A 10,946-nucleotide genomic window follows, 5' to 3' on the forward strand; every position below is an offset into this window, starting at 1 on the left:
TCCCTGATTTTTTTGTAAAATTCCCTGACTTTTCCCTGACCTTGAAAATTTTTTGTTTTCCCTGACTTTTCCCTGGCCGTGGCAATGGGGCTAATAAAAGAGTACCTGTCATTTATAGCTCCATATGAGACATTGTACTTCCAATTAAGCGATACGAATGAAAAAAAATATGCTGCCAGTAAAGAAGCGGCCAGACACGAAGAAAAGAGGTTATTAACAATCATGCCTCTGGCTTTTATCGCTTTTTTGCATCAGGAGGACAATTTGCCCATACGTCACCTGCGTTAATATAAAGGGACTGTGACGGATTTTAACAGATTTTTTAACAGCCAAAATTATATTTGTGTCGCAGGAAACTTAAAAATAATGGTCCATTTTTATTAACAATTGTTATTTTAGAGCACTAAAACTGTGTAAAAGCGCGTTTGGCTGCGGATAGCTTGGGGGATTGCAATTTAAAACGTTAGCCAACGTTTTCAAGTTGTTTCCGCGTGCCTTCAAAAAAATCGATATTTGTAGCCGAAATTTGATTTCTATCCCCCAAATAAAGGTTATATCTTCAGTTAAATGGTTAAATATAATGTTTTTTCATAGGTTAAGTTGCCTACCACTCATTTCAGAACAGTTAAGACCAAAAATCTGCGAAATACCCGTGACATAGTCCCTTTAACTGACTCACCTTTAGCAACGTGGAATAAATTGGTTTTTATGTCTCTTGAAAAAATTTTTTTTGTGTTTTTAAATAGCCTGTGTTTTTTGAGCTGGGCGGGACAGCTGTACACAGGCTAACAAACAAATAAAATAACTCTCCATCACATTTCTGCCATGAGTCCTTTTGTTAATCACCCAACACACCTGTTATTTGTTGGTAGAGCGCCGGACTGCTGTGTGAGAGGTCGTGGGTTCGAGTCCCAGACCGGACCAACATTCAGGGTCTTAAAATAACTGAGGAGAATGTGCTGTCTTTATAAATACATCTGCAAATGGTTAGATTAGTCTTCTCGGAAAAGGACGATAAACCGTAGGTCCCGTCTCCTGTATCCCTTCAGTCTTATAACAGGGGACGTTAAAGAACCCACACACTATTCGCAAAGAGTAGGGCACGAAGCTCCTGGTGTTGTGGTCCGGCCTTTGTGTGTAGTAAATTACAGTATGTGTACAGCGCATTTGAACATATACATATGAAAAATGCGCTATATAAATTCATTATCATTATCATTTAAGAAGCAAAATCACTTGTTTGTGAGGGAAGTGGCGCAAATGATCTCAAAGCACAAAGCTTTTACTGAACATGCGTTTATTAACAAGAAACGTTCACCATTTGCGTTTACCACATTAATTTACCAATTCATTCTCCTACGTCTGAAATAACACATACATATAAACGAGCTTGGTCTGATGTGTGATTATTTGAATAACTGAACATGTGTTTTATTGAAGTTTTTTTTTTGTTAACAAGAAAAGTTTACCACATTAATTTACCAATTCATTCACCTACGTCTGAAACAACACATACATAAAAACTTGGCCTGATCTGTGATTATTTACATGTTAAATACGTCTTAAGCGAAAAGAAGACACTAAAATACAATTGCTTTAGTTCTGAACCTAATCTTTGTCCGCCGTCTTCAAGTACTGCGAAGGGTCCTTAATCAGTTTCACGTCTGTGGCGGCCATAGTTTGGGAGCACATTGGGCACACTGTTTCACCAGTCTCCAACAGACTAAAAAAGAAAAAAAGAATAAATGAACATTCTGAAATTAATGAAAAAATTCTACCAAGCGGAAAAGAATGCGAAGTTTTAACCTCGCGAAACCGAGGAAGGTTGCTAAAACTAAGAAGAAGGCTGCGCGAGTATTACTGAAAGTCGACAAAATAATCGTTTTGCGTTAATGAGTCACGCAATCATAGATCTAGAGGAGATACCCATAATATAAGGCCCGAAAGGTCGTGAATTTTTTCTCTCTTCTCTCCCCCTTCCCCCTTTTTTTTTGGGGGGGGGGGGGGGAGCAGTTCTGGATTTACCACTGTTACTAAGCACCTAATAAAGAAACAAAATGTACCTCATAAGTTCCGAGTGAAGAGCTGGAAAGGAACAGTTGGGGCACATTGTCCAGTTGTCCTTTACCATGTGGCGACCCTAGGAAAAAAAAAATGATATCAGAAACATCAATAAACCATCGTGTGGGTAGAAATAGACCCTTCTGGGGTAAGAGAAGTGCTCTGTAGAAAAAAGATGACAGAGAGAGGGGAAATAAGAAAAGAAAAACAGAGCCTGTAGTCGGGCCACTGGATATACGATTGGCTCCTAAATTTTAAAGAAGCGTCCGCTGAGATAATTTCATAGATTGCCCGAAGGTTCTCCCAATTTCCGCAACGATTCCGAATGATTCCTGAGTTTTTTAAATTGCAAAAAAAGTACTTGGTAGATGTCCAGCCTTGTTCCTTGGCGTTCTTTCTTCTTTCGATGACTGCGCACATGGCCGAAGAATTGGCCAAAGGTCATGCAAAAGTTATTTATGATCTATTTGTTTAACATTTCTTAGAATTGCAAAATATTCAGATTATTCACGAGAAACATCCACCATCAAAATTCACCACAGCATGATATGGTTACTCACCGTAATAATACAGTACGGTATGGTGTTTTTACATTCTGGACAGTCCAGTTTAGTCTGTGGTACTTCATTGCTGCAGTAAGGACACGGGTCTTGAGCTTCTTCCTCTTCTGTTTTATCAGGTTTCCTGAAATCATTCAAGCAAATGACAACGATATTCAAAATAAAATTTAGAACAAAACGTGCAACACCCATATTCTAAATGCTGTCAACCACAAACCTCTGGGTCTCGTCGGCACGACACTGGTAGCTGACAACGGACTGGATCCCACAAAATGTACAGGAGATTTAACACGTAGAATTAAGTGACAACAGTCAAAAGAACATGTTGTACTCTTAAAAGTATTTCAACCAGCAGCAATAAAAGCCCTATGAAGCCCCCTCTCTATAACTTCAATTTGCTAGAAAGAAAAGGGTTGTTATCGTTTGTATTTGACTGTCTTGTGTGTTACCAAACTGAAGCTACGTTTAGAAGATTTTTTCCTTTTCTTCTCAGGTGATCACGATCACGATTTATTTTTTTAAAAAAATTGACGGCTCAAATTAACGACCATGGTTCAAGCAGTATCACATGGATAGAAAGCCCACCCAGTTTTGAAGGCCATGGGTTCGTTTCCCGTCGGGCACTCAGAGTTGTTCTTCGTCCCATGCTGGTGACATGATGGGCATGAAATCTTTCCCACGACAAAGTAGTGTTGAGAAGCTTGCTTTACCTGACAATTTGTTCAATTTTCTTTTTGTATTTGAGATCAATCTTCTGTCGATACTCTGGTCTCATCAGCATTGCAGCATAGCTGAATGAAGAGTTCTTCAGTGCTGAACGATGGCACTCGATGACAGTCGACGTTAGAATGGGAACAACGTCTGTGAAAGAAAATGTAAGATAAATTTGTAACATTCGTCCTTTCTGTTACTGAAGTCCTTGTTTACCTTTTGATCATTAGCATATATCTTTGCGTAGAGAAGGCATCATGCTATTATAAAAAGTGACCCCAGATATTTAAAGAGCTTGTGAAACTTAATTTTTGGGCGAAATAGAGATAGAAACAGTATTCATGGAGATATAAGCGTTCAAAAACTCCAAATTTCCTGGGTGGCAAAAGCGCTAATGAGCCCATAAATTCTTTGTAAAATATCAAGTTTTCAAACCTACGCAACAGAAAAAGTATTTAATACATCAGGCTCAATTCTTTTGGCGAAAGTTAATCGTACCATGTACTTTCAATAATTAATATTTTTTGAAGCACTTATGCCAATGAGGCAAAAATTGTAAACAGTGATTCCCCTATATCAACGTGGATATAAAACAAAAGAATAAATTTTCATAAAAAGACAGCTTGAAGCTAACTTGCTTTCAACCGTCCTTTCACGCGCCGAGGGGATTGCATTTCATTTCACAAGATGAAAGGAGGCCCTCCTGATCATTGCAGGTAAGTTACAAAGAGACTTTTCGAACGGATTTTAGGGGCTTTGCGAAGGTTTTTTTTTTTTTTTTTTTTTTTTTTTTTTTTTTTTTTTTTTTTTTTTTTTTTTTTTTTTTCCCCCCCCCTGCGCGAGTATTCCTTACAATAGCAACACATTATCTAGCAGACAAATAATGGGAATAAAGAAAATCCTCACTTAGCGACAGCCTCGCGAGAGCTCTGGTCATGTAGCAGCTCTCGCTAAAGTCTCACATGATTGGCTCGCTCGCTATCCCCGAGTAAAAAACTAGAACAAACAAACAGGAACAATAGCCCTGGCCCGAAAAACAATAGCAACTGCTATTGTTTTGGGGGGGGGGGTTTTTTTTTTTTTTTTTTTTTTTTTTTTTCGCTAGAGGACAAGTGAGAATTACAAGCTTATGAGAGCTGCTACACTACCGGTGTTCATTCGTTGTGTTCGAGGAATACCGGCAAATTGTTAGAGCCCAGTTAGTAGAAGGGACCCTCTACCAACTACTTGGACTAACCGAACAAAATGTCGAGAGGGTGGGGAAGAGGGGGGGGGGGGGTAGTGATGATGATATTTACAGTACGCTACAGATACTGGAGTCGGAGGCGGCAGCAGTGTGGCCCACTTTGCTTCTGTGTAGACTCTATACGTTCACTGAAATAGAGGATTTAAGGTCACACATGACTGTTGAGTACTTACGTGCTGGGAACTTGCTGATGTTGTTTGCCACTCTGATTAACATCCGGGCACCCTTCATGTGATCACCTCGCTTCACGTGCAGCTGAAAACAGAGCAGACAAGAAATTTTACACTCTACAATTTGACGATCGTCCAAGACTACAAGAACACGCTTAACAAAGCAAAGCAAAAGCTTGAAAGACATTAAAAAGGGCAGGAAACCAAAGACTATAAAATCGCATGTTAACTAAATCATCGTGGACAAGTCACACTAACCTTAACCAAAATGTAACTGTGAAGAATCATCAGATTCTGCATCATCTCCGTGGGAATCTTTATTTTGTGATCAGTCAGCTCTAAAATATATCAATAGTTAGATTTGTACACTGTCCAAATCAAGAAATAAAGAGGAACAACAGGTTGTAAAGCACAGATTCAGGAAAAAGGGATCCTGTATCACGGCAACAAAGCCGAAGTAAGACTTATCGTCACCTTTAATTTATTTACGCTGTTTAGCAAAATGTTATAAAGACGAAGTCCAATCTTTGTAAAGATTGTTTCAAGCCATGGTTCAAAGTTCCAACTCAAGACAATTTCCCAATAAACACATGGAGCTCCTACAAATGTAGTTTATCTGGTGATCTAGGTTGTCTGCAATGCAGCAGTTTTTGATGGGCGAACGTTTGATAATTTTGTTCGCGCATTTGGCCAAGTACTATAGTCGCAAACGCAGAAGGTGGAGACGAGAGAAAGCCTCACTACTCCCTAGGACGCTTTTTAAAACTTTCCCCAAGCCTCTCCTGAGTTCGAATCCAAGATGGTGCTCGCCCGATCAAAATGTACTCGCGGCGCTAAAATACGACTGCATTACAGCGGGCTAATGATCTAGGCTAAAAGTAAACTTGGAACGAAAGGAACTGAGCCGCAAACAAAAATACCAACTGCTGAATAACTAACCTCTGTACATGCTGAACAGAACATCATGAGCGTTCCTGTAGTTCCCGGCATTCTGATCTTCCCTTGCAATGATGATAGCGGTGCGCGCTGCCTCACGGTATTGTTTTAACGCCATGTAAAGACGGAACAAGTACTTAGCTTCCTGAAATACAAAGACAAATCCGGGGGGAAAATGTCTTTCTTCTGCTCCACATTTCGCTTAAAACTTTAACTAATTATTTTCCTCATTATTACTCCAAGAAATTAAACAATTTAAGTTTAATCTTTTCGTTCTCAAGATCGAAATTAAAATTCTCCTTGCAGATTTCCATGCATTTCTCTGAACGCCAGTTATGAGAATTTGTTAGTAAGCAAGAAAATAACTCGACACCTCGCTCCTTGAATATAATTTTGAATTTCGTTGGATGGAGTATACTTTTTTCTTTGTCTTGTTTTTATTAATTTCCCCGCAAAATTAATTTTATCCTATGTTTTCTTAGGCTATGAACGAGTCAATTTTTCTTGCATGGCCTTATCTCACGACGGAAATTTCAGTGTTGTGCAGATCGTCTGTACATGCGTGTGGTGCGTAATAGAATGTTATACAAGACATAGCTCACTGTTGAGTGCGGCTTCGCTTTACCTTAGGTATCCCGTCAGCCTCTCCCATGAGGAAGTCAATTAACTGATGAGTCAGCACCTCGTCACCAGCTTGGCCAACCTAAAATATGAACAACGGACAGAGACAGCCATGACAAACATGAATAAACTGGGGTAGAGAATATCTTAATAATTTATTCGTTCTCGTTCGTTCCTTCATTTTGCTTCGCTATTGTTTACTTTTACTGCGGTAGTGTCATTTCGCGTACATGCGCACTTAATCTTTGAGACAGCCATGAAAATTTGACATTACATTTTGCAAAACATTTCGCTACTGTTACAGTAGACAGGAAGATTATTCAAATACAAAAATACAATAAAGAGCACCAAAAAAGTCCATCATTTCTTACTGTTTCGATGGCTAGCTCGATGGATTCACCATCCTCTCCCACAGGGCATTTTAAGAAGTGTTTTAGGGCCTGTGAAAAATAGTTATTAGTATAGTAGTTTGTTGAACTTAATCATGCAAGACTACAATAAACAAAAATCAACTATATTACCGGGCATTACACGCCAAATTTCACAAGAAACCCTCGAATTTCGGAGTAGAAACCTAACTACATTTGTGGATGCCATGTTTATCTCCAGCGCACCTCGGCAAAATACCTCGCCCCTCAAACAGAACGCGAGAATTCTCTGAGCTCTGTGAAAAAAGTACTTATCAACGCAAACCTTAGCCTGAAGGTTTTGTTAGAAGATGCTAAAAACGATGATTAACTTCTTACTTCTTACATTTTCTTATTCAACACGAGCATTTGCTCGAAATAGCATTTGCTCCCTCGACTGTAAAAGCAACGTCCAAATGAGTCACTATGGTTCAACACGCTTCTCCTTTGTTGTTAGTTTAGTTCAATTTTGTCTTACCTTAGCATACTGCGCTGACTTCAGGAAAAACTTTCCAGCCAAGAAATGTTGTTTCTGATTCTCAAAGTACATGGCAATACTGGCATAGTCGTCTGCCACCGCATCGTCACCTGTTATATATGAACAAATTTATCAGAACTATATCTCTTTTACCTTATTGTTACTTATTTTCGCGGGCACTAATTTCGCGAAAATGGAACAGGATTTTCGCGAGACTAATTCCGATGGCCAAAAATACGTAATAGCATAAAAAATACAAGGAATCGTTTAGAATTAATTTTCGCAGGTCTTTCGCGATTTTCAAAAAATCGCGAAAATCGCGAAAATTAAGTCCCGCGAAAATAAGTAACAATAAGGTACGTAATGTTTCTTTATAGGATTGTAGAGAACCAGCAATTCGTAGAGCAATACTCGACTGTTTATACATCCTATGTTGCTTCGAGCGTATATTGTACGGGTTGTATTTTATGTTGCATACGTGAAGTATATTCTAGCTCCACATACGGGGACTTTATCTTGCTTTTGGTCCTCGTCATCAAAAGCATATGTTTGCAGTTAGCGACGACTGAACTAGTTTCACGTACGAGTCGAGAAACAAGGATAATGAAGGATAATGAACTTCTGTAGCTACCTTATCCGGCATAGGAAATTAACGCTTGTGTTTAATAATTTAGGTATTTGAAATTAACGCGACTTAAATAAACGCGAATCGAAGGAAGAAAAACTTCCCAATAAAGAAAATTAACGCGAAATAGACCGTAAGCATGATTCCAAAATCGACGTACACAAAGAAAAACACTTGTTGAGACAACAGGAACAAGTTTATTTCAATACTAGGCGTATAATCCGAGACGGAAACAATGTTCGTGATACTTTACCCAAACGTATGGGTTAATCGAAGGAATCTGACTGCTTCGAGCGTTCTTCGCAGTTTCAGTGATACCGGTAGATTTCCACCCTGATTAAAAAATGCTTTTTCCTTGGAGATTAGAACGACTGGACTGTATCGAGAATTGGGGCCAAAATAATGGAAATTAAGGTCGCAGAAATTAACGCTCCACTTAATTAACGGTGCGGAAATTAATGTTAACAAAAATTAACGCGACTTAAATTAACGCGAATTTTTGAAATTCGTGTTCATTTCATGAAGCGCTTGTTTCCTATAATAAGGTCTACTTACCAATTATATCAGCATACTGTTCCATTTGGTTGTGAGCCTAGCAATTAATACGAAAAAGGGAAACGAAAACGTTTACACTATCAATGTGGTTCAAGCCATCTCTCAAGGACAGATCAAGGCGCGTGTATTGTATTTTCATTGCAACAAGGAATCTAACCCTGTAATTCAATAAGAAACTTCCTTGAAATTTACATATCAGTAAAAACCAAAGCCGACAGGGAAATATTAGCATCTTACGTCCTACAACATTTCTTTTGTTTTCTTCATTTTGCAAAAAACTGAAAACACGTGACAGTACTTCTAAAAAGATTTCAAGTGAAGAGTCCCCATAGAATTTAGCCAGACTTAAGTAGAACTTTCAAATACGCGATGGTAAATTTCCTGGCTTTTTAACTGGAGAAGTTATTACTTCATATAACAAACTGGTTCTCCCAAGAGGAATTGTAAACATTTAACGAATTTCTTTTTCATATTGGGAATTAAGAGATATTAACTTGATTGTACCTGGGCAAGCTGAAACGCCTCATCGTTACACTTAGAAAGAACAAGAAACTGGATTGCTGATGCAAAGTCGCCAAGTTTCTGAAAGAACCTAAAAATAAATAAAGGATAACATAAGAGTACAATATTTTATAAAAACATGATTAAAGAAATAGTTGTTTAACTTTTCGAATTCTGTAAACACTGCCTTGTAAACACTGTTCTGTTCCCTAGCGAGATTCTCGCATTCTTTCTTTCCATCCAGAAATATGAATGGATTCCGGCCACGTTTTGAGACACGCTTACACTTCTGCAAACGAACAAATCTCAAAATGCTTCAGGAAGACAAAGTAGATAGGTAACGCTACACACCTGGCCACCATCTTGGCTCCCTCAACAGACTGAGTCTCCTTTACAATCCTCACAGCTTCTTCAGGATTTTGTAAATGATCAAGGTTGATTCTAACGTGATTTAAACAAAAATCGATTCGATAAAAGGTAATACTAGTATAGTTTTCGTACCGTATACAGAAGTGTCCTAGCTATACAGGCTGCAGAACTTAGTTTAGAATAAGAGTATTAGATTTTCTTTTACGAACTTTTGCAGGGAATTCCTGGTTTTAGATACGAAAATTCATCCAAAGTTATCCTTTCCAAAGACAAAATTCAGAGGTAAATATTAAGTACCCTAGTACATATCAACAAAAAAAATGTGCATGTCGTTGCCAAAATAAGACATTACTCTTTCTGCTATTTTTGGTTTAAAATCAGAACATAAGAATTTCTTTTGCAAACTTTTTGCAGGGTGTTCCTTTTCTGAAACTGTTTTTGGATACAAAACATCCATCCAAAGTGAGCCCAGCCCATACCTTCTAAAATGTAACATTCTGAGGTAAGGATAGAGTAGAACATATGAAGAAAAAGATTTCGTCGCCAAAATAAGATTCTTCTTGCTATATGCTTATATGGAGTTGAAAACACTTATTTCAATGTTTGAACTGTAAATTTAGTGTTACATCAAGATAATAACCTACTAATGTTGAAAAGTGAATGTTAATAACTTTTAGGAAGTGTTTACGTTTATATTTGTGTCAAAGTTATCCTTGTGTCATTTTTAGCTTGTGCTTATTTCACTAGTGAAAACTTAAACTTTTCGTATTAAAGTCTTTTTTAAGAATCAACTTATGATTTTCTAAACACTTATTCCTCTAAGTCATCACTGTAGCAGAAGAAATCAAGTGAAGTCCTAACCTAATGACGCTGTCGTAATCCTTGGCCGCCTCATAAGCTGCAGCGGCCTCCTTGTATTTCCCATCAGCCTCCTTGGCCTTAGCATACTGCGCATGGAGCTTGGGAGAAGTCACGTGAGCCAACAGTTCACCGACCTTTGGCCTGAAAAGAATAAGGCGTTTCGTAATGGAAACTTACTCTACCATAATGCCGTTAATTCTTGTCAGATAAATTTTTGGACTGGTTTAGGGTAAGTAAAGCAAAACAGGCGTCAATGCTTAAATATTTAACCTTCTTGAGAAAACAAAAACTTTTCTCGTCGACATTGAGCACATGAATGCTTTCTGTTGTGTATCTGTATTACTCACCAATTTTTAGTCTTGATATACACAGCAGCAGCCTTTTCCCAATACTGTCCTTTCTCAAACAGCAGAGCAGACTCGGAATATTGCTGAGAACGAAACACATCAGTTTACCGTTACTAGACGTAACACTTCTAAGACCCAGTCACATAGAAGACACTTGTTTCGCTCCTCGCTTTCCTCACAACTGTTGTTGGTCAGAGAAAAGATATCTAGTCGTTATTAACTCACTTTCATTGACTCCAGGATGGTGGCACACTCCTTCTTCAGTTGTCTACTGGGACTTTTTGAAGCATAGTTTACACCTCTAAAAAACAAAATTTAGGAAACAATCAATTTTATTGTTCCCTCGAATGGCTGCGCTTTTTACTTTATATCACAGAATAAGCCTTATTCGTATTCTCAGTATTGGACTGGAACTACTGTAGCTTGCAATGGAGGCTCATGCAGGAAATCTTTTCAAATGTAAATTACATTAAGCTGTTTTTAATAATATTCCCCCGC

General features: G+C 38.2%; 1 protein-coding gene across 1 annotated transcript in view; it reads right to left on the reverse strand.

The window, feature by feature from the left end:
* Nucleotides 1-1,280: 1,280 nt before the first annotated feature.
* LOC144655020 (WD repeat-containing protein 19-like) overlaps nt 1,281-10,946 on the reverse strand; it is a 10,639-nt gene continuing 973 nt past the window's right edge. The window contains exons 2-17 of the mRNA XM_078515240.1: nt 10,674-10,749; nt 10,449-10,531; nt 10,102-10,242; nt 9,223-9,312; nt 8,875-8,962; nt 8,371-8,407; nt 7,191-7,300; nt 6,677-6,745; nt 6,310-6,387; nt 5,688-5,829; nt 5,007-5,086; nt 4,752-4,833; nt 3,332-3,482; nt 2,622-2,745; nt 2,064-2,140; nt 1,281-1,723 (exon numbers count right to left, since the gene is read on the reverse strand). Coding sequence (XP_078371366.1) covers nt 1,609-1,723; nt 2,064-2,140; nt 2,622-2,745; nt 3,332-3,482; nt 4,752-4,833; nt 5,007-5,086; nt 5,688-5,829; nt 6,310-6,387; nt 6,677-6,745; nt 7,191-7,300; nt 8,371-8,407; nt 8,875-8,962; nt 9,223-9,312; nt 10,102-10,242; nt 10,449-10,531; nt 10,674-10,749 — 1,543 coding nt within the window. The 3' untranslated portion in view covers nt 1,281-1,608. The remainder of the gene's footprint in view (nt 1,724-2,063; nt 2,141-2,621; nt 2,746-3,331; nt 3,483-4,751; nt 4,834-5,006; nt 5,087-5,687; nt 5,830-6,309; nt 6,388-6,676; nt 6,746-7,190; nt 7,301-8,370; nt 8,408-8,874; nt 8,963-9,222; nt 9,313-10,101; nt 10,243-10,448; nt 10,532-10,673; nt 10,750-10,946) is intronic.

The sequence above is a fragment of the Oculina patagonica genome, chromosome 5, assembly GCF_052425735.1.
Source record: "Oculina patagonica isolate OP01 chromosome 5, crgOcupat, whole genome shotgun sequence".
NCBI lineage: Eukaryota > Metazoa > Cnidaria > Anthozoa > Scleractinia > Oculinidae > Oculina > Oculina patagonica.